This window comes from Cyrtonyx montezumae, unplaced genomic scaffold (assembly GCF_038088225.1).
Source record: "Cyrtonyx montezumae isolate F1298 unplaced genomic scaffold, pur_monq_1.0 scaffold_1, whole genome shotgun sequence".
NCBI classification, from domain to species: domain Eukaryota; kingdom Metazoa; phylum Chordata; class Aves; order Galliformes; family Odontophoridae; genus Cyrtonyx; species Cyrtonyx montezumae.
Window position 1 is genome coordinate 15,885,979 of NW_027071825.1, and position 23,243 is coordinate 15,909,221.

The 23,243-nt window shown below is 38.5% G+C and overlaps 1 protein-coding gene across 4 annotated transcripts in view; it reads right to left on the reverse strand.

The window, feature by feature from the left end:
* Window positions 1-4,629: 4,629 nt before the first annotated feature.
* ARHGAP29 (Rho GTPase activating protein 29) overlaps window positions 4,630-23,243 on the reverse strand; it is a 46,337-nt gene continuing 27,723 nt past the window's right edge. Inside the window, exons 1-22 of one of the 4 annotated variants that reach the window (XM_065741920.1) lie at window positions 20,791-21,304; window positions 18,721-18,817; window positions 18,319-18,391; window positions 17,280-17,340; window positions 16,698-16,835; window positions 16,354-16,418; window positions 15,820-15,930; window positions 15,612-15,692; window positions 15,119-15,307; window positions 14,757-14,894; window positions 14,062-14,252; window positions 12,134-12,297; window positions 11,516-11,644; window positions 11,245-11,343; window positions 10,826-10,989; window positions 10,379-10,567; window positions 10,073-10,210; window positions 8,270-8,502; window positions 7,257-7,566; window positions 7,061-7,172; window positions 6,580-6,699; window positions 4,630-6,266 (exon numbers count right to left, since the gene is read on the reverse strand). In XM_065741920.1, the coding sequence (XP_065597992.1) occupies window positions 5,368-6,266; window positions 6,580-6,699; window positions 7,061-7,172; window positions 7,257-7,566; window positions 8,270-8,502; window positions 10,073-10,210; window positions 10,379-10,567; window positions 10,826-10,989; window positions 11,245-11,343; window positions 11,516-11,644; window positions 12,134-12,297; window positions 14,062-14,252; window positions 14,757-14,894; window positions 15,119-15,307; window positions 15,612-15,692; window positions 15,820-15,930; window positions 16,354-16,418; window positions 16,698-16,835; window positions 17,280-17,340; window positions 18,319-18,375 (3,588 nt within the window). In that variant the 5' untranslated portion in view covers window positions 18,376-18,391; window positions 18,721-18,817; window positions 20,791-21,304 and the 3' untranslated portion in view covers window positions 4,630-5,367. Of the gene's footprint in view, window positions 6,267-6,579; window positions 6,700-7,060; window positions 7,173-7,256; window positions 7,567-8,269; window positions 8,503-10,072; window positions 10,211-10,378; window positions 10,568-10,825; window positions 10,990-11,244; window positions 11,344-11,515; window positions 11,645-12,133; window positions 12,298-14,061; window positions 14,253-14,756; window positions 14,895-15,118; window positions 15,308-15,611; window positions 15,693-15,819; window positions 15,931-16,353; window positions 16,419-16,697; window positions 16,836-17,279; window positions 17,341-18,318; window positions 18,392-18,720; window positions 18,818-20,790; window positions 21,305-23,243 lie in introns of those variants that run through there. The other 3 variants (XM_065741901.1, XM_065741912.1, XM_065741890.1) reach the window with 3 other exon arrangements.

The following is a 23,243-nucleotide window of genomic DNA, read 5'->3' on the forward strand; positions in this document are numbered from 1 at the left end:
ACCCACTACTTTAAGCCTAGTTCATAGGAAAGTCAATGCTTTCTCTAAGCTCCATCTGCTTCATTAGGGTGGCACAAATATATTTTCTCTGTTAGAGACAGCATTCTAGAGACCAGGAACATCTTCAAGGCTTTCTAGACAAATAAGAAATGCAGTACCCCACCCATTTTCACAAATTATTCTGACAAAATAAATGCTGTTAATGTACTTTTCATTAAAGTCATGGAAGGTTTGTTCCTGCAATGTCTGTGTGCAAAACAATCCAGTTGAAGTAGTTCAGAACATTCTTCATGGACCATTGCTCTCTAGGAACAGAGAGAGCAAGACACAAAAGTAACCATTTCACACCACAGCTATCTGAGAAAAAGTTTCTTCCTGTCATCCAAAACTTTCTATTCAGTGTTTACTAGAACTTCCAAAATACCAGGCAGCTGCAAAGTCACATAGAAACACAGTAAGCTAAATACAACCTGGCCATACACACTTTCTAACTAAGATCTCCAGAGGTGCACTCAGAGAGCAAGTGCTGTCCTACCTCAACTAACATTTTCTGCATCGTTACATATTAGGATTAAATGATGCATTGCACATCTCAAACATAACTGCCTTTAAGGTGTATCTGCTTATGATCAGACTCAGTAGCAAAAAAAAAAACAAAACAAAAGCAGAGTGAACAGTGAGGCTTGTTTGCTTTTAGTAAGATTTTCATACTTAGGTGTTTAAAGACACCACCACTAGTGATTCCACCACACAGAAGCTCCGTATATGCATGATCATAACCCTCCTGGACATGTATTCATACCACAGCTGAGACTCTATGCTGGAACCTTAACAGAAAAACTGAGGGCTTCATGAAGCTGCAAAGGGAAGTCCGCTCAGATTAATGGCAAGAGAAACTAGTGCTGCTGTTAAGCTGCAGCTTGTGCTTAAGCAGTGCTACTTTGAGAAAGGCAATCAGACAACTGAACTCCATTCAGCAAACATTTTCACCACAGGACTAATTCAATTTATTTTAAGAAAATAGCTCTTCTTTCACCTGCACAGTACTCAGAGACAGCTCTAGCAGATTAAACTAATCTTTCCTAAGTAGATTTTTACATCACAAAGATAACAGCAGGGTGTATTTCTTTTCTATGTTCAACAACGTCAGCTGTGCCTGTGACCCACTTTTGCACGGTAGAGTGGGATCTTCAAAAGTAAACACAGAAAGCCAGCGTGAGGCCAAGCAGTTCACATGGGAGGGGAAAATGTGGCTCAGCTCACAGAGCACACCGGGCAGCTCCTGCGGTAGCTCTACCTACACTTGCCCCTGTCACTTAGGGATTTCCCAATCTGTAGTTTGCTGCTGGTGGCAGCAAAAAAGGCGACATTCCATGTCTGTGTTGGAACACAACAAAAGCTACAAAGGGAAATGCAGGTTTGGTGCATGTTTGATGTCTACAATAAATGCAAGATGGCGATCCCCATGCTGCACGTTTATGAACACGCACGTGAATATGTACAGCCACGTGGTTTATAACAGACACGTTCCATGAGTATAAATCTGTAATCACATAATTTACAGAAGACAAAAGTTACAAAATAAGCCATAACGGTCACTGTGAGATATAACTCAAAACTCACATTGCCCCAACCACAAGTGGTATAATTTTAAACAGCTATTTTAAATGCTAGCATTTTTTTTGTTCTCTTACCTCCTGACTTAGTAGTCAAAAAGTCAGAAGTCAGTCAAATTTGGTTGAGTACCGTTTGAGCAGCAAATAATAAAAAACACCCCTAGTATACCCTTCAGTAATACAACCAAAGGTTTCTCTAAAATTACTAAAAATGACCACAAAGATAGCTTTGACTACATGCATGTGTGGGTGTATTCATGGGCTAACACTTTTTAACTAACACTAAATTTTCAGAAAGAAGGCTCTCCAGCGTCCCAACAATTTCTTTGCTGGTTCTTTCCTACACAGAGAGGACTGCTCCCAGGCAGTGCCTCACTAGAAAGGTAACATTACCAATACTAACACAACCTCGTTGAGACAAAACTATAGGTGTGTGTGTAAACATCCTAAACAGAGAAGTAATTAAAAAACATCTTATATAAGAAAAAGATAAATAGATGTGTGCATATAGAGAAAATGGCATAAATACACTCGGGACGGAATTTTCTGAGTTAAGTTCTGCATTTAGTTTTCCTACACTCCTGTGGAAAACCCAAGTGGAAAGTCACTTAGATTTTTCCTGATGTGTCTCAGATAAGGCATGACCTGAAGGACAAGAACATGCAGTTGGGTCCAATAATCAGTTTCTTGTTATGGCAGCTAGTGAAAGAATTATACAACAGAAAGAGAAAGGTTAGTGAGTGGTGACACTTGAACAGATAGCAAATAACAGGACACACAGAAATCAGTGTACAGAAACTGGGAGAAACTGTACTGTTCACAGGGTTATGGGCAAAATGACTTCAGAAGTGCTATCAAGAAACCAGAAAAACAAACTTTCATTTGGAAGACATATTTCTAAGAACCAATGATAAGAATCTAACAGATTCCTCTATATTTCAAAACAAGCAAATGAGGCACATTAAACAGGTCCTGTGACATGCAGGCTTAGCAGTGGACTAAGTACCTCTACCTATGAAAGGCATGTTAATGTTAAACAATCACACACAGCTTACCAGGCACAAACTCAGAAGGAATGCTTTCTGCATCTACCATAATCCAGTTTACTCACGTAGACACTCAGCTACCAACCAGGAGCTCAGGGGGGAGTATTTTTCTTGCATTCATCTTTCTGAAACATTTTATGTTTCATAAGATTAAGGACGGATTTTAATTGAATCTGTGAGTGAGAATTCTTTTCAGAGGGATCCCATCCATCTCTATTAGAAATTGAACTCCTATTTCTTCACAAGAAAGAGGAATGGCAATGCAGATATAAACTTCAGTTCAAAAGCCTCCTGCTCTGCAATTTATTTCCATGTTGACATGTTTATATAAAACAGCATTATTTGTATCAGAACAATGAGAAAGAAAAATGACCTATCCCATTCTCTCAGCACAGTTAGTCTGCTTCTGCTGACAAGCATGACAGCCTGACAGAAGCACATCTGTAGAGCAGAACAGTGAGCGCTGAGGGCCCAGTGCCAGACAGCTGCCTGTGTGCTACTCCAGGCGGGCTCCAGCTCCGCACACCGAAGGCACATCAATGGCTGCAGCACACTGCATGCTGCTGCGTGTCTCAGTGCAGTGCCATCCCAAACCAGACAGGTTCGTGTGCTCTGGGATCCCCGCACTATGAACCAGAGTCAAACACAGAGGAGTCGCTTAACCAAGAGAAACATGATCTAAACTAAAATACAAATATTAGCAAACACACAGTAGTCGCAGTCGCAGAACGTTTTGTGTTAGCTTTCAGATGACCCAATCAGGCCTCCACTACAAAAGCCAAATAATTTGTTTATCTACAAGCACAACAGGGAAGTCTTAAACACAAGCAACAAAACCTGGAAACTTCACCTCAAAAGCTTACCTCATGTGAGCACTGCTGCGCTACCGGGAAGAGGAAGGTTTTGAAGGCACAGCCAGCCTGGCCACGAGGAAAGCTGTGCTGCAGGAGCCGAGTAACCCCGCTCAGCCTAAGCAGCTTGCCTTAATCCCAAGCTTGGTGCACAACAGTGCGATCCACAACTTTAATAGTTGCAGAATAAAATTCGTCACTCAGCAGCACAGGCACGATGTGCTGTGTCCCCTCCTCGGATCCCAACAAACTTTGCCTTCGGAAAGATGCCCTCTGAAGGGCAGCTCCAGCAGCTTCAGGGGCCCTGCTAAACAAACAGCTGTCACGACTAATTAGGTCAGGACATTACGGAGATTGTGCTCTGCCAAAGCTGTAAGAGGGATGAGGCAGCGCAGCACAACTTCAGAAAATCTCATTACAGAGCCAGCGCCGCGCAGCAAGGCGCGCCATGAGGGCAGGCCGCGCCTCGCCGACCCACAGCCGCCATGAGGGCAGGCGGGCGGCTCGCGGCAACGAGGCGTGCCCGGGCCGTTCCGAACCGTGTCAGAACCGAACCGGGGCCACGAGAAACGTCTCCAGCCGAAAGGAAAGCACGCGTCGGGCGGGCGGGAAGCGCCACACCGCGCCGCCCCCGAGAGGCGGACGGAGCTCTGAAGGGGGGCCCCGCTGCCAGCTGCCCGCGGACAGCCCCTGCCTGCTCTGAGAGCCCCTCCGGTTCTCAGCTTTAGGAAGGACAGCGCTAAAACGGCGTTTTAGAAAGAGTCGGGATCATGGTAATGTGGTTAAGGAAAGCGTGGCCCTCCTCCAGTGACAAAGTTATTTAGCATCGCAAAGGCCAACTGTCTGCATTATAATAAATTAGAAGGTACCCAGTACAGAAACCATAGAGTCACTGAGATGTTAACAAGTTAATATATTTCAAAGCAAATATAACAGTGTACACATAAAAACCATTTAATACAAAGTGGAAACCGTCAGATGCACCTACTGCTGTAGATTTTTGGTTATTCTCAGGTTTTTCACTGAAACTTGGAAGCCATGCTTTTCATTTCAGTTACACCAAATTAACGGTAGAACCGATCCATAGCAAGCAAACCGCTGCCGCTTCGTCCCGCTGCAGCTCAGTCTCTCCACAAGGGCACCCATGTGAAACAGACTGTGCACAGTTGTCCCACTCACTAAGCTACACAAGGAACCAGATGTGGCTCAATCGCTGCTTCTGAATGGTAAAGCTCCATAAGTGCATCCTTGCTGTACAAAAAAAAAAGTTAAAGTGACAACATAGAAAACTGGCAACAGATAACCACGTCTGCCTAAATATACACATATGATACATAATTATGGGCCGTGCTGGCCAGTGTGTAAGTCTGTTCAGGAGCAAAGCTTTAATTGCACAGATTAAAAAACGGAACAAAAGCTTTCATAGAGCAAAGCACAAGCTTTGGTTTATGCTTAGACAGTGACCTGTCCTCCAATTTTTATTAATAACATCTTATGAAAAATAGGTGATTTCATTGCTATATGTGGTAGTTATTTCTCTATAGTTAAGTACCTCATTTCATACAATGAAATGAAGCTCTATATATCTTATTCAATGAATCCATTAGCTGTATCTAGATTGGGAATGCAATAAATCTTTATGAAAATCCACTGAATTGCATGAAAAATCTTGACTCATTACCATCACAATTCCACACTCCCTCCCCCCCTTTTTAAAAGACTGCATATGTAAAAAATAACTCCCCTATGGCACAAAAGTAGGATTCTCAAGGGAAAACAAAGGATGAAGCGTTAAAATGAAGCTTCCACTGGCAAGATCAACACATTGCATTCAGTCCAAGAGGAATTTGTGCCCTATACAAAGTGAGCTTCCCTGTGTTCTAGCTCTTGGATCCTTTTTGGCCTTAGTCTCTGGTAAGTAGGCTTCAGATCTGTGGAGTGAGTATCCTCTGAGCCAGTTTTTTGTTCACTTGTGCTTTGTCCAGGATTGTCTGAATGAAGTGCAGAGCTCCTAGCCAGTTTCACAGTATTCTGCTGAAGCACAGAGCTAGCATTGGTTGGTGCACAAGCTTTAGCTTGTTCTACTGAACTCTTTTCACTTTGTGTGGATTTCTTAGAAGGTGGTTTATAAAATGTCCCTGGGGGTGGCTGCAGTGTTCTTGGTGCCCTGAAGGCAGCAAGAGGATGGGCATCAGGACCATTCCCATCTGTTGCTGTCCTTCCTGACCTGACAGGAAGAGAATATGGCTTACTAATAAGAATGGCATTAGCTGAATTGTTACTACATGATGAAGATAAGGCACCTGCAGTTCCACTCTCAAGTGCTTTGTACTCCTGGGGCACATTTGTCACAATCATTGCTGTCCTTGCTGTGATATCATACTGTTTATATTGCTTGTCCCAGTTTTTTTGCAGCATCTGAGTGTCACAACAAGAAAGTCTGCAGAATGTATTGACAGCAGGGAGTGCCTTAACCTCCGAAACTTCTTCAATAGTAGGGCTTCTGCCAAGCTTTTCTGGACTTGCAGCTCCTGCGTTTCGTGAATTTCTCTCATTCAAAACACAGGGAGGAAGTATTCTGTCCACAGGTAAGCTCACAGGGCGAATAGTTGGTTTTGTCCTTGGAACTCGCAATGGAACTTTGTTAATCTGACGATTAGGTTTGGCAGGAATTAAGTTAACTTTACAGCTCTCTTCACCTGGAGAAACAAATGAATGACTGTCTTTCTCCAAAGATGGATTCACATCATTGCCTAGAAACACATAAATAGATGTTACTCAAGTCTGCAGACTTTTTACAAACAGAATGCAAGCTTCACTAATGACCCCTTCACAGCTGGCACAGTAAAAGAGATAACAGCTTTTAGGTATATCCTGTACTTATTACTAAGAATATCTTACAATAGCTAAATATTAGCATTTCAGTAACAGTAAAACAGATAATGTAGAGATGTTACCAAGGAGGAAGAAATCAGAGACACCACACTAATTTATACTATTTTTTCTTTTGCTGGTGCTTTACTATTCCTATTTATTTTCCTATTTTTTTAAGATTTTGCACTGTACCTTGTTCTTTTTGAGCAGAAATATGAACGTCCAAAATGTCTGTAGTTGAAGATTCTAGTAGAGAATTACTCTTTCCAGAGCCTTCTGATTTAGTTCCACCAAGTTGCAGTGACACATGTTCTGGGGGAAACAACAGTCAAACACATTAATTACTCAATTTTGGTTCATGGAAACATAGCAGATTGCAGAAACTCACAGTCACTGTGTGTGTTTTTTTATTTTGTGTAAAGAAAAATCACAACTCACTGCTGTGTTCTCTTAAATACTTCAAATTGATTCTTTAAATTATTTTATTTTTTACCAAAAGCCTTAAGAAAGATGCAATCCTGCACCTTTTATGAAGGCAAACACTGCATCAAGCAGTGACTAGCAATTTTTAGACAAAATTGACTTGTCTAAATTGAAGAGCAGCAAACACTAAAATCTGATTAAACTAGGGCTGCTACTTATTTACCAACTCAATATATAAAAGCCCACTAACCAGTTACAGATGTATCTCCTCCTTGTTCTTTTGTATTCTTGCTACTGTTTGATTCCAAAAACAATGCAGTTGTTTCTGAAGTTCTGTTTTCACTTGCAGCTATTAGAACACCCTGTTAACAGAAGTCAGAACAAAAGTAAATGAGAATAAGAGAAAAGACATTCCTCCTCAGAAAAGTGCATGAGAAGTTACTCACTTCCTTTACAGCAAGAAATGACTTCCTCTGCTGCTGTGGCTCCCTCTCTTCTTCTGATGATAGGGCAACTCTGACTGTAACAGCATTTTCTTCAGATTGTGATGTGCTCAGAAATGGTTGCAATGAAACATCAAATATCTTCTCATAGTATGTTATGAGCAGCTCCACTACACGGGCCTGATATGGATAATCCACAAGTGATGATAAAGAAACCGTAGCATCTGTTTGGCGTGGTCTGATCAGAGTTGGACCAAATATTATGCCAAGGTTGCTAGCTGACATTTTATTTTCATCAGACTGTTCCGTAACCCTGCATAAGGAAAGATGAGAAAAACTCAAGAGTTAGAGGATTTCAATACTTCAAGAATATTTTAGATATTAATTTTCATTCATATCCAAAGAGGCTAAAGGATGATAAAATCTTCAGGTGGGTTTGGTTGTGTAGCAAGCAGAATCACTACTGGAGATAGCACTTAACAACTTTGTCTAAGCCCCTTCCCACACAGGGTGTGGTGTTTTAACACTTTATTTAGCATCCTTAATGGCTATCTGGAATTTTGAGGAATTGGGAGGAGGGCAGTGGAAGGAAAGGGAAGAGACATTGGGAAATAAAAGCTAGAATTTAGTAACATGATGACTCAAAAGTTTTAAACACAACAGACAAAGTATCCAGAGACAAACTATAGTGTTACTCATGCTGTTTCTGGAGCACCTAATGACAGTGGTTTACACATGGAAATGCAGATCAGTCTTTTTCCATCGGTCCTGTAAGAATGTCAGAAATTGTCTGATTTCATTACGTTCTCTCTTTTGGCATAAGGATGCAGTATATGACCAAAGAACACAACTGCAGCATGCTCAAAACCACTCAACTATTTCTAGGAATAAACAGTGGCAAATACAAACAAGGCAACTTCTACTGTAAGCCAGAAGGTACAAGAGTTTCCTAATACACACTATGTTGTATACGATTCAACTTTCAACATCAACTGCCATTTGAAGTCTTTTCTCACCTGTGAAGGTGGCCAATAAGGTACTGAAGAGTGTTATAATTTGGGACAGGCAATTGTTTCAGAAGATCCTTAATTTTAATGATGATCCTATTCAGTTCAATACAAATTGATTGTCTTTTCTTTGACTTGGGGCTAGCTTGTTTAGCATCCAGTTCCTCATTGACACTCTGGCTTTCTTTCGCAAGTCCAATGAATTCATTGTAAAGTCGAAATAAAATCAAGGGCTCTGGAAGCTGAAGAAAGACGAACATATCAGAAACTACTCAAGCCTGAATTTTTAGTTTTGTTTCCTTCCTGCTTTTCCTCAATCTTGTCTAGTCAAGTGTATATTTTTTAGATGATGCTTAGTCTTTTGTTTTTTAGCTCAAACCACAAAAAATAAAAATAAAAATCTGGGTGAAGAAAAGCTCCATCTTATACTTGCTTCCATGCATCTTTTGATAGTACTTTGCTACAAGAGCTTCAACACTGAGCATTTGTCAACACAGGCACAGATTTCAAGAAGGCGATTTGCTGTGAGGAAAGAATTGCAGTTACAGAACAATTCATGATAAGACAGTAATTATTCATCTTTTCTTTGAGAGTATATTGCATGAGATATCCAGTTTGGTGCATATTCCAGATTTCTAACTGGATTTTAGGTTATTTAACAGTTGTTTTTAAAAACGATTCAAGTATTGTCTCAGTATAACAGCAATATATTACAAAGTGAATATTAATAAACTAAAAAGAATTACAAAGTAAAACAAACTCAAATCTAGGCTGATTATTTGTCTTGTACTAGCTTAGATAAAAGCAAAAAGGTAGGAAAAACAACAGTTAAGCTCAAAATAATTAGCATTAATAATGAGTGTCAAATAGGTTTTAAATCAGGCTTCTAAAACACCTTGCAGGTTTCTAGCATTGTTCCCACATTTAAAATGAGCAAATCTACCTTAAAAAATGACATACAAAGGAAGTAAAAAGACAAGAAAACATTATTTACTTCTAGAGTTAAGTAAGCCACATTCAAAATACAGCACAGCACCTCAAACAACACTAATAAGTTGTATATAATACACCATCTTATTTGATGAAATGGTTAATTAATCTCTGTAGTTTTACAAAAGTACATAATTTAATGGCAATCATGGGATTGGAATGCTCCCAAGAGGGCTCATTTCTAACAACCAATGTCAGAGATAGAATGTCAGAACCACACACTTAAAGAATGTTCCTTTCAGGGTCAGCAAGTTTTTTGAGTGACGCAGTAATTTCACAGGGCAACAGCCTAGACACCAGGTACACACTGATGGAAAACCCTAAAGCTTTAAGTTTCCTTTTCAAAAGAAAAGGATGTATAGTCCCTTCATGATGAGGGCATCATCAAGGCCAATATGTTTCATCAGATATTCACGAGCATATATTAACCGTAATATATTAGGTTCTGTCTGTGTGTTGAAGCAAGAGTATCAGGATGTTTTGTTGTACATATGGAGCAGGCAAATACAGCAATCAAAAGTTTTAAAAGCTTTGGCTTCACCATGAATGGACAAATAAAAGCTAATTCCGTATATGGTACTGGCATTTATGACTCATCATGACCATGTGGAATCTAGATTGTAATACCAGCTGTCAATAATCTTATAGTTTTCTCTGCCCCATCACATCCTTTTATATGGAAATTAAGAAAGCCTACTGCAGATATACAGGCATTCATACAGTCTTCAGTTGCAGGATTGCTAAAAGGAGTTTTCTTCTTGCTTGAACTGGAGAAATATGCTACATTACTGTGATTTTCCATTTGACCTCTTAGGCACATACCTGGCGAAGATACAACTTGAGAACATTGCTAATATCATGTGCATAAAGTTCTGAGAGCTCAACCAAATCCTTTCCGTTTTCAAAAGCTTGACAAAGCTTTTCAACTCTTGATTTGGCTCCATTCACACGATAGATACCCTGAAATTAGAAGACTAGCACAGCTCAATTTTAATTTGATAAGCAAGTGCAAGTGTATTACACAGATGAGATTAACAGTACAGAATTATCATCTTGAAAGGTGATATTTTTCCCCCACCCCCTCATTATTTCTATACAGGAAGTTTTTAGAAACCAACTTGACCATACCTTGACATTCAGTGCTCTGCTTTCAATTTCTGATGTACACTTCTTGATGATGAAAGGAATGCCATCAGGAACACTTTTTGCAGCTTGAGCAAATTCCACTCCGAACAAGTGAAGCCTTCCATGAAGTTTTTTGTGTCCACACTGAATAGCTAATGTCTCTAAACATTTTTTATGGCATGCAAGTGAACACTACAGGGGGGAAAAAGTACATAGTTTGACATAATCTAACACCATGAGAAATATCATTGGTGCCTGCCACCCCCCACATGAGGAAAAACAGACTTGTAAACCCCATAAGCAAACAAGAAGATTTATTAGTTGGTGATGTCTTTGATCATGAGAATTATATGACCCACAAAATCTGTACTTTTTACAAAGAAAGAAATTTATAAAATTCTCAACTTCACATAAATTCAAAGCAGCAATTTGAAATACTTTTCAACTTACCTCCTCACATTCAGCTCCATGAAATACCACTAAGCTGTCACATTCTCTGCATTTAGACGGAGCTCTCAGCTTACGTAGCTTGTGTGTTTGTGCTGCTTTAGACATACTAATGTTTCTAAAAGGTCCTGGAGAATTTGTAGTTTCAGATGTCAGATCATTTAAACCTGGAGAAATTTTTTGTTTCAGTCACTGTAATGTCTATTATAGGGATATGGTGTTTATTTTTATTTTTTACAGATAAAATTTAAATTAAAGCATATAGTTAACTGCCTAGAAAGCTTCTTAAATCTCAAGCATTGATTAAACAAATGTGCTCATAATCACAATACACTTAGAGTATTTTTCTCAAGCACATTATAAATAAGAGTCACACTACACAACAAAAGCCATCTTCTGGGGAATTCAGGTATGGAAACTACCACAGTCTGAAGGAGATGGTGGTTCTCTTTCATCAAGATCATCTGCAGATGACATAGTACCAGTAGAAGGCGTTCGTGGAAGTCGTCTTTTAAAATCCCCTAGAAGATGACAGAAAAATTCAGGAAGCTCACAAAATATCACTTCCACTCATCTGCTCATTGGCATTATAGGCTCTTTAAAAAATTTGTTAAATTAACAACATCTTCATTAATTTGTAAACAGTTCAAGGTAAAGATTTAAAAACTCATACAGCAGTAACTGTAGCTGTACCTGGGCTAGCAGATGGAGAATCCATAGATCGTGACTCACTGCTTCCCCCTGCACTTTCAGAATCACTGCACATTCCTCCACTCTGGTTTCCAACTGACCAAGATCTGAATGGCGGTGGCCCTCGGATCACTTTTAGAAATAAAATGCACAAATTACAAATGTGAAGAACAAAGTGACAATCTTTTTGTATAAAAAGTAGCTCTGACTATATTCAAAATAGGAAAATATTGCTAAAGTTACTTGAAGAGCATATATATCTGTGAAAGCTTCGTATGAAAAAAATGAATTTCAAAGAACATGATACTAATGCTTCTGCAGAACAGCTGAAATCAACATACTATTTACAAAAATATATATGATTAAATTGCTGATAGTTATTGAGCTTATCAGAACCTGCCGTTTGAGTTACATCTCACCCTTCTGGTTAGAGAACCTAAGCTATGCATACAGACAGTTTTCCATTTTTTCTGTTACTTGAGAACACAACTGCTTTTGGGCTTCAAATTCTAACACAAATATTTTTCTCCTTTAGTGCTGTTCCTGATAGTAAGTCATCAAGCACCTGTTTTTCCCAGTATTTTTTATTCAGAGGCTAAACTCTAGCAAAAACAGAACTACCTTGGATATCTGTGCTGCTGGAAGATCTCTTCTCACCAATCCTTTGGGAACGATGATAGATTGGACTTCCCACATCATCTAACATCTGGGTTGGAAAGTCTCCTGAATACTGAGATAAGTTGCCATGTGATGTATGGATACTGGCTGGCTGTTTATTAAAAACCCTTCAGAAAGAAGAAAGTAATTTGCAGAGTGAATAATACAGAATTACATGAAAAAATGTATTTTTCCATCAACTAAAAATGTTTCATTTAGTAGCTGTTCATGAATATCTGTATTTGCCCTGTCATTACTAAAGCCAAAATTAAAAAGCAGTATGGCAATTTATTTTTAATTAAGTATAAACTTTTTTATTTCGTGTAAATCAACTTTTCCACATCTCCACAAGATTTAATGGCTTGTTTTTCAGATTTTGAAAATACAGCAAATCTGCTGAAAGACCAGAATGATTTTGTAGCTATTCCATCCTGTTCTCACACTTTCCTCTGAAAGATGGAAAATGCCCAGCCATTACCCACTATTCACATATAAACATATTGACATTAAAATTTTGCCAGGTGCTGCTGCAGGATCTTTTTTTTTTCTCCTTAAAATCAATAGCAGAAACAGCAACAAGGAAGAAAAAAAAAAACACCAACCAAACATTAAAAAAACAAAACAAAAACCCAGCAAATACATTGAACCTGCTAGAGGCCTAAATCCATTGTAGAAGTCTGCTCTCAAGATGAGGACATGAAATAGTTAAGTTTAATCAATGTAAAGTACTTTGTGGACAAAAAGGACAAAAAACTATTAGCCAGTATTGTGGCTTAATGCATGCTCCCCTATCCAGCTGAAGCAAACAGACTGAAGATCATTCAAATGTGCATTTGCCCAAGCTAATGTCACTTAAATTAGTGCAGACCTAAAAAAATAAAAATAATCACACTTCAAGTTCACAAAGAACCACAAGGCCATGTCAAAGAAAACAAAGGGAGGGGGGAAGAGGGGAAAAATCTCATGTGACTCGTAAGCAGTAAACAGCTAGAAGAGTATTAAAAGGTTTGAGATCTCATAATTCAAGCTTTCTTGAGGAGCCGTGTAGTTAAATCTGTGAATACAGTCTGAAAAAGGTAGAAAGTTGAGAGACAAGGACAAAAAAAATCTCTGCTTTAACATATCATTTCCTGTCTTTTGTTGGTACAAGTCCGGCTCAAGTATTAGGTCTTTGCATTTAGTTCTCTTTTAAAAGACAATGCAACACTTTCCCGGAGAACTATGAAACATACAGATTGGAAAGGATACTCTCATACTTCAGTGCCAGGATGGCTATTTTACAACAAGTTCAGGATTTACAAAGCTTTTCGAATACTGACACAAGATCTTTTTGTCGTGTTTTTGTTTCCACACTAGCTATATCTTCAGCAGATTAACAGAAAACGTTACCATTTCACACAGTTTGGAAAAATACTTCAAATTTTTTTTTGCATGAGACAAATTCAACACAACTTCCTTCCTGAAATTTTCAAAACCTAAACATTACTACAGTAGCAGCAAGGGCAGCAAAAGAAGGGAACAACCTCACATTTTTCTAAAGCTGAATATCAAATACTACTGCCACACCAGTAAACAATAGAGTTCAAAATTTATGGGGCTTTTTTTCTACGTTAACTGGTATCTACAATAAAGCAATAAGAAGTGAAATCTTACACAGCAATTGTTAATGATTTTGCAAGTCTTAATTTCCAAAGCAGACTGTTGCTTTGCATCTTAAGTCAAATTTCAATGTTGACATATATTACTATACCGAATTACCAAAAATATGTAAAGAAAGAAAACATTAAAGTATGGTAAAACACCAGGACTAGTTTTATTCTTCCAGGAGTTCTGTTTTATGCCTCACATTTAATTCTAAAGCAAACAAACATTGTCATTAGTTTGGGACTCACCCATCAATCTGGGAGCTCTGGGTTTCAAAAGAACCTGGTTCAATACGAACACCTTCCTTTGGCAAACTTTTCACAAACTCTGAATACTGCTGACCAGGGTCATAAAGTTTGGCACTCTCACAGAGCGACTGACAGTTAACAGGAAGAGATACAACCTGAGCGTGCTGCAGCTGGAACAGGTTAACTGTTACCTGGTAGGGCAAGAAAAATTTCAGTGTTTGTATATCATTCACTAGGTATTTCTCAAATTAGAATCAAGACATAGAACAATTTAAAGAATGCTACTAGAAAATCCTAGCAAATAGTAAAACTTGTAGAGGTGGACTTTGTGCAGGATTCCTGGATGCCTCCTACAGACGCTTCTTACATGGCAGTATTCCTCCTTGCCTCTCTGGCTTAAAAAACACACAAAGTAGCAGAGAAGCCCAGTGGTTCCCTACTTTGGGCTAAATAAGATAGTCAGCATGGTTTGCTGCTACAAAAAAGGCAATTTTCACCCTTCTAGAGGGAATGTTACTCTGAAAGGGCTGCTCTGAAAGTAATGCCTCCTACCTCATTATGTTGGTCCATGGCATCAGAAGTAGATGTTAGTGGTATGGCAGGTTTCTTTCACCCTCAAGAATCTTTACATACCTCTACTTAAAAGTTAGTCCAAGTCACCTTATTGCCAGTAGTATTTTAAAAAGCATACTTACAGCTTTCAGAGTAAGATCACACTGGTAAATAAGTTCCCGAAGCTGCGTTAATACATCACTTTTAAAGCTTTCCAAGTCAGTTCTTTTTTCTTCAACTTCTGCCATGCTTGCTTTATAGTATTCATTAGCCTCTTCAGCCTAGACAAAACACAAGTAAAAAGGGTTGATGGACTTAGTTGCTACTAGAAGCAATAGAAACTATAAGCACGTACAAAGCATAGCCTGTAATGGGAGATTCCATTTAGGATAAAAGCTCGAAAGAACATAACACAATTAAAGGAAAGAATTATGAACAGAACACTTGCTCAAATGATCTCAGTGGGAAAGTATGAGCAAAACCAGTAAGTAACAAAAATTCATACTTTTTGAAGAGCCTCCTCTTCTAGCCTTCGTTTTTTTTCCACTTGCTTGCTGACATCTTTTGCAAAGCTTCCACTTGAGCTAAGATGTTCCTCCTCAGCACGAGCAGTGCAGGATTTGGCCTTTTCGTACTCATCTTGACGCTGTGTATATAACAACTTCGCTTTTCTTAGAGAAGCTTCCAGCTCTTGCTGCAAGATTGCCACAAAAAAAAGCAAAAATAATGACTTAAACTTTTCTTTTGTTATTTAATGTATTAAATAATCTGTGCATAAGATGTTATGCACAGATCTGTACTTCGTAGTTGAAAGTATAGAAAAAATTATCTCTTACAAATTGGAATATGCCATGAAATTGATGGTTACATTCTACACCAATACACCCTACAAATTCTACATGTGAATTGAAGTGTGTAACATGAGACAGCCTAGTTTGAAAGTGCTGGCCTTCTGAAGAATTAGAGATTTAACACTGTTAGATATGAAAAATACCAACCATTTTTTTCTGTTCTCGCTGCCAAAGATCCTTGATTTCTTTTCTTTGTCTATCCAACTCATTTTTTCTTCCCAGAAGAGGCTAAATAGGAAACATTAATAGAGTTGTAAAATACTTGGAGGCTGAAAGTTTGTTCTTCAAATAATCTGTGCTGCTACAAAATTTCTTAAAATCTAAACAATATCTTTGCCATTTTCTGTAGCCTTACCTGCACAAATTTGTTAGACTGGAGAGCAGCAGCTGTTTGTTGCCAAAGCTGATTGTTCTCAATATCATTTTGAAAAGCATTAAGGAATATTGATTGGAATGGCATATAATCCTAAGATTACAGAGAAAAAAAGCATTAGTATTCTAGGTAAAGCAGAAGTGTGCTGACATAATAAACATCAGTATAATTGAACTAAACTTTCTATCGCATCTAGTAAAACTATTAAGGTGTACGTAGAGGTCATTTAGGTAGGAATGCTGAAACTGACTGATTTCTCAGTTACATTTCATTTTACCAGAAAAACTCAAAGTCTACAAGTCTAAACTACGATGCATGTAAGACATTAGAGGGAAAAAATTATTTATGCAACTTTTCATAAAGGCTGAAAAGATACAAGAGATGTTTTATAGTGAACTGCCATATAAATCAACTCAATATTAAATAAAAATCTACTCCTCAGTGTTCCAAACTCTCCTCTAGGGGAACACCTCCAATACACAATGAAGGCTTAAAAAGAGCCTAAGTCCTACTCACCTGGGGTCCAACAACAGCTTTAGCAGTTTCAGCCATTTTTGCTAAGTTTTTAGCACACTCTACTTCTGTTAAAAAAAATAGTAATTACATAGTTAATGTTTACTGTAACAATTGTACCACATGCTAAATGCTTTTTACATTCTTCCTCTAAGAGGTAGCCTAGGACCACCTTCACTTTGTTACAAAGCTTTTAATTACAGGAAATGGATGATAGTTCTGTCCATTTCAGTGGAATAGCTACTAATTTTGAAATCACATTATTGACAGTCTGCAGCACAGGAGCCTGACAACAGGTTCAATTCCATCATGACAAAGCTGATTACATGCCAAAAAGAGCCACTCACCCAAGCTAAGCTTTTTTTCTACCCATGCGACTACATCCTTGGTATATTTTGACCACGCTTTAGCATACGACAGAGCTGATTCAATTCCACTGTCATTCCTTAGGAGCATGCTGTCAACCTCCTCTGCTCGAAGATGTCCTGAAAATAAAGCATCAAGCACAAAGGATTGAATTTTAGACATGACCACACACTGAGTGCAAAGCCAGTATTAGCCAACTGTGAATACTTAAGCAGCTCTCATCCCGAGTTGTTCTTTAATGCTAGTTGACTCTAAACAGGGCTGACAGAGGTTTTAGAACAAATTAAAGGGTCATAGTATTTTATCTTTACTAGTCATGTGGTCAGCATAACTTTCTTAAAGAAAGTGACCAAAGAAAACATCAACTGTACAATGACATACAGAAGTGCTTTTTAATTCTCACAAAAAAGCAACCCCAAGTGGTTATTCACAGAAGTATCCCTGTGAATGCAATAGGGATTTTTTTTTATGCTACAGTTTTACTGGAAGCAAAGGTGCTACAAAAGTGACCAAGGTAAACAATTCTTTATCTGTTTTCATTAAATATTAAAGGAATGACCCACCTTGAATATCATCCCTTTCATGCAGTGAACCCCCAGACTCCACAGAGAGATTCTCAAAAGACTGGTGTACAAGAAATAAAAGGATCAAATTAGAGAAGAAAAGCAGAAAAGCTATTACTAGAACTAACAGGTTAACAAATACGATGACATCATTTGCCCCTTGCCCCTCCTCCTTTTTCTTTTTTTTTCCTGTTGCAAATCAAGCAAATTCCTGTAATTTCCTCTCATCTGATATAGGTTTTTGTCTAAGTTCCCACAGCTGTTAACTGAGACATCACGAACAACAGAATATCACAATATACCTTTAAACCAAATATCTTGAAAAGTTGTGATGAAAAAATGTTTTAACACATTTGGGCTAATATTCAAGTGACCAGTAGCTTTTATTGTATTTTTGCATGCAGCTTTAGCTGCCACAATATACATGGAACTATTACAGAACATCCAAAGGAGTACTACAAAGATGGGGAAGGGTCTAGAGGAATGGCTGAGGTCCCTGGGTGTGCACAGCCCAGAGCAGTGGCTAAGGGGAGCCCTCATGGTGGCTATAGCTCCTCATAGGGAGCTTATTTTCAACTTATTTTTAGCTTTCTTAGCGAATTATTCAAACAGATATGGTACAGGCTGGGCTCTGGAAGAACAGTATGTTATTTTGAAAGGAATAATTAAATTTAATTGACAAAAAGAGGCCAGCAAACCCCAGTTTAGCTTCTAGATCAGATACATAGAATTCAACTGCTCCCACATGAAAACTATTTATTTAATCAAGTATATTCTTGTAAAGTATTTATTTCTTAAAAATCTCTAGAGTTGCAAGCAGAGTGTTAATCCTGATATTTGAATGCTAATCCAGTTGAATCATCATCAGCACCTAGAATACATTTGAATATCTGAAACCCTGAAGATCTCTTTTCCCCCCTATTGATTTTATCTTAATGCTCAGAAAACTCAAAATGTATGCCTGGGACGGAGTTTCAGTGAATATGAAGGTCTCCTTTAAAAGATATGATTTCACACCATTAGAACATGGTTAGCCTACCCGACTTCTCCGAGATACAGGAAGTCCCAGCGACGAGCCATTGTCTACATCTCCCATAAGGAAGTCTGAAATACTACCAGAAAGACAAAGAACTGTTACTTCATTATTTAACCTAAATAATTTCAGATCACTGAGAACAAAATCTTGGGGTAGTCTCTAATATTCTTTGGAAGTTTTGCCAAAAGATTTCTGGGAGTAGTTTTCAATTCTTGGCAATTTTCTAATACATCATTGCTTTCCTTGTTAAGAAGAAATACTAACACCATAGCAGAGCAGAAGTACTATAGATACAGATAAGTGTATAAGACAATATTTGTCTAAAAGAAAATAAAAAGGTTTGTTGTTTAGTCTTAATTTGATCTGGCTCCACTGAGCTCTTAGAACTCCTGAATTCTAACTTACACGTTTCCAAATGTGAACGCCAATGTTTCAATGGAAACAAATACTTCACTGAAGAGTTCTCTTTTGTTTTCTTCATTAACTTCTTTGAAGTTCACCGCTTAGGAAAAAAAAAAATCAAAATCAAAGGGTGAGAGGTGGAGTCAAGGGAGTTCACTGCAAACTCATACACAAAGTAATAGAACATGCAATATTGTGTTTTCAGTGTATTTTTTAAATTGTTAAGAAAAAAACCTTAAACACTAAAAGAAAGAAACACCATCCAGATGTGTTTGTTTCACAAGCACGATTTCTACAATAAAAGCAGATTACTTTGTCACGTTTGGCATCTTCCCACTTAAGCAGCAGTTTTTTTGTGAGAATACTATGGCATTGTTGGGGGAAAGGAAAAACATTTACCATCAAGCATCAAATCACAGCAACAGCAGCAACACCACAGAATAGCTCACAAAAACAGGCAAAATATTTGAACTGTTGCTTCTCTATTTTTCTAGGTAAAAATTTCAGAACAGGAGCAGTAGTTGCCCCCAGTAGTCCCCGCCCATTCTGTATGCAATCCTGTGCACGTCCAGAACACAGCATTTCTGACTTGAATATTGATAAACAAAAAGCTACCAAAAGGTAATGTCCTTTACAAAGCACTTCAATGGCTACTTCATGGCAAAACCCCTTCGGACTGTTAAAAGTGAGGAAGAAAGAAGGCAGAGCTATCACTGTTTCAAAATAGGAAAGGGAAAAATTTTGTACAAACTAAATGGCTCGAACTGGTGACCAAGAACAGTACTTAGACAAGTTAACATTAACCCTGTTGTAACAGGCTTCTATAACCAACTGGAATAACATGGAGATGAGAAGAGCGAGTCATTCAGACTTTGTTAACACAACTACCGGACAAGGGGAAGAAGGGAGAAAGAAAACAAAAACCTGTTTTTTTTCTTTAATCTAGCTTCCAACTCAGTTTCTAAATTGTTGGTCAGAGAAATGTTTTGTATGGAAGTCAAGCATGCCCCTTTGAGCAAAAGCAGAGTCCTCTATATGGAATTCTGTTTTACTCTGGGAGAAAATTCTACATTAGGAGTTAATTTTAAAAGCTTTCTATTTAAATAACAGTATTTTTCATTGTCTGTATTCCTAAGTTACACTAGTTATTATCATATTTTTAAGAAATACAACATTGGCATATACAACTACCGATTCCTTTTTGTCACTTTTAATTGTGATTTTACTCATCGCTTTTTCCAAGAGCTGTGACTATTAATTTATCCTTCCTACATTTCAAGGACCACCATGCAAATAATAGACTGCAATGACTTCTAAAAGTAGCAAAATTTAATTCGCTTTTAAACATTAGCCACTCTATACACATTTTCTCAACAAATTAATAGACTTTAATCTTAAAGAGCATTCAAGCTTCCTGCCAGAAGCCAAAACACTAACAAAGAATGTAAAGCAATCTGCTCCCCCATTAGACTTCCTTTGTGAAAGGAAAAGTTTTTAACCAGTGAATTAACAGAATTCAATCCATTTCTTCTTATACACCACGCCAAAACATCTTTATAACAACCATTTCAGTACAAAGCTGTTACAGAAAATACGTATTCATCTTTTGCTCAATTACTTGCAGACCTGGAAAAATGTGTTGTAACAAGCCCACAGCAATACAAAACACATTACAAAAACGTTAACAGTCTTCGTAGCCAGAGTTCACTGCTACAGTAGTGCTTCTCCCACCTCCACACTGCTACATGTTGTGATTACACAGAAGTCTCCAGTAAATTTGTCTGAAATAGGACTAAACAAAGCTCCGTAGAGAACAATTTTTGAACAACTTTCTAAATACCAGTGGTTTAAAAAAAAAAAAGCTTAGTTGAAAGTCTTGACTTTCCAGAAATAACACTGCTTATAAACCTCAACTTTGCATTCCACATCAGTAAGCAACAACAGTTATTATGAGATCTATTGATTAACAGCAACTAATGACTGGAAAAATCATTTGAGTGCCACTATTACATGCAAATCACTTCAAAATTAAAAGGAATCAATAAAAAACAACTGCATGTTCAAAGCACTTACCATTGCAACATTTGTATATCCATTAGCTGCAAATTTTCAGACAAGAGTAATTCTCTCACTTTGCTACTGAGACATTAATACAGATAATCTCTCCCTAAAGAAATGGTGCCTGTTTCACTCTGTCTTCCTGTTCCAGGAAGAGTTTTGTTAAGCTTTACATGTTGTCTACCAGAGAAATCATTTCTTTTCAGGATCCATCACAAAGCAAATAAAACTGAATAAAATTTCAGAACTACCACATCTCCCCTCCCCCACAAAAAAAATTATTCTGATCTGCAGTCCAATTGAATACAAACAGCTTTCTTCTTGCTTATAACCGCTGGAATGCTGATGTACTTAACATCAACTTTAAACCAAGCACGCTCTTTCCCCAGGACATCCTGACTGCACACAATAGCCACTGACAACAATGAACTATAGTAATATTTCCATGTCTGGAAATGACAGCTATCTATCTATAGTCCCACACATTTCAAAGCAGGTATGCAACATAGCAATGCTTTTAAGTAAGACTTCAGATGGCACACAATGAGCTTAGAAAAATTATTGGGTTGCAATACATTAAGAACTGGAAGCTATTACCTGAAATGCAAACCTGGCTTGCATTAAAGTGGATCTGAATTTGCAAAACTGTGTTCAGACTGAGGTATCCTCATCAGAATGCTACCCAATACTGCTGAGTTTCAATTTCTGGGTCACGGCATCAAAGCTTTCTGAATCAATCACAGAATGGGCTGTGGAGCCAGCAGTCACCACGGGACTTCAGGAAGCTGCAGTCCCAAGAGATGGTACAGTGCTCAAGGACACCCACACAAAGCTTTGGAGACTCAGCAAAGACACTGTTGAGCGTCAAGACTAAAGTGCAACCAGGGCCTTTTAAAGGCAACACACAGAACTGTCTGTGACCACAGCATGCAGTGCTCTCATGTCCCCCTGCCCTCCCTGCCAGTCTGAGGACAATGCAGCCCAAGGGCCCAGGGGACACAGAGACAGCGAGAGCTCCTCCGCTTGCTCCTTCCCCTCCCCAGAGACTGGTGGCAGGTCTGCAAGCAGCACCACTTCCCCACCAGAGATGAGCACAGCTAGGACACCTCAAGGACAGACTGCAGAGCTTGTTCTCCGCTGCTCAGTTTTCTCACACCTGTCAGACTGATAGGATGCCACCACCATCATCCCCCTTCCTCAGACAGGAATATAACGTCAATCCATACTTCACTAGCAGCCTTTTAAGCACTAAGCCAATAAGCAGCTGGCTGACTTGTTGGATCGGCCCAACTCTGCAACCTGTTTTCTTTCCTTAAATTCCCAAACACTTTCAAGAGCCCTTCAGAACTGTTTCAAAACAAACACCACAAACAAAAACAACCAAAACCAGAAAAAACAAATGTCTTCCAAAATGGCAAGTATTCTAATGCTTCTTGTTATTCTGTACCTTTAAAAGCACGGAGTAAAGAGCAATAAAATGCCAACTGGAGAAAGGAGAATAGCATTCCTGGGATCTCACAACAATGGTGCAACACCAGGCTGCCCAAGCACCTCAGTCCTACTTCTAACTCTGTACCATGCAATTCCACCAACCCATACTCACAACCAGGACTGGCAATCTCTCCACTAGCTCACTGCAGATGTGGTAAGTTTTAGGAACTGTTTCCTCCTTGCTCCATAGTAAGTTTTGTCTTGAATTTATACCACAGACACACCAAATTGAAATTACTTCACCTTACTAGAAATATTTATCTTTGACGCAGAATTGATACAGGAAAAGCATTAGCAGGAATTTCTAATAAGCACAATTCTCAGCCTTACTAGAAACCTTTTTCTATCCTAGTGATTCAACTAAATTGAAAGGTGCAACTTAGAGCAAAAGAACATTGCAGCTTTGAATTCAGCACATGACCATGAGAACCACACTGTGTTGTTTGTGTCCCTCAACTATTTAAGGATACCAAGTGGGAAAATAACTATGAGTGTAACTGCATGCCAGACGGGGAAGTAACTGCCAGAAACAGGAGTTTGAACAGGTTCCAAGTGAGAAGCTTCAGTGAGTCTCTGTTCTTCCAGACTGAGTGAGGTGTCATTTAAAAAGACACTCTTCAGAAAGCACACAGAAAAGCATGGGTGAGGAGGACAGTCCAAGCAGAGAGACATAGTGAATCAAGTCACATCCAATCTGTATTAGCTAAAAGTTCATGGGACCTGGCAGAATTCAGTCCAGAGTACTGAGGTGTTAGAGCCTGGAGAGAACCCTGACGACTGGAAGTTAGCCAGCGTTACACCAATCTTTACAAGAGGGGCAGAAGAGAAGACCCAGGAAACCACAAACTTGTTAGCTTAACCTCTGTGCTTGAGAAGTTACGGAAATTACTCTGGGTGCTACTGAAAGACATTTAAATAACTAAGCTATTACCAGACATAGTAAACATGAGCTGAGGAAAGATGAATCCTTAGAGATT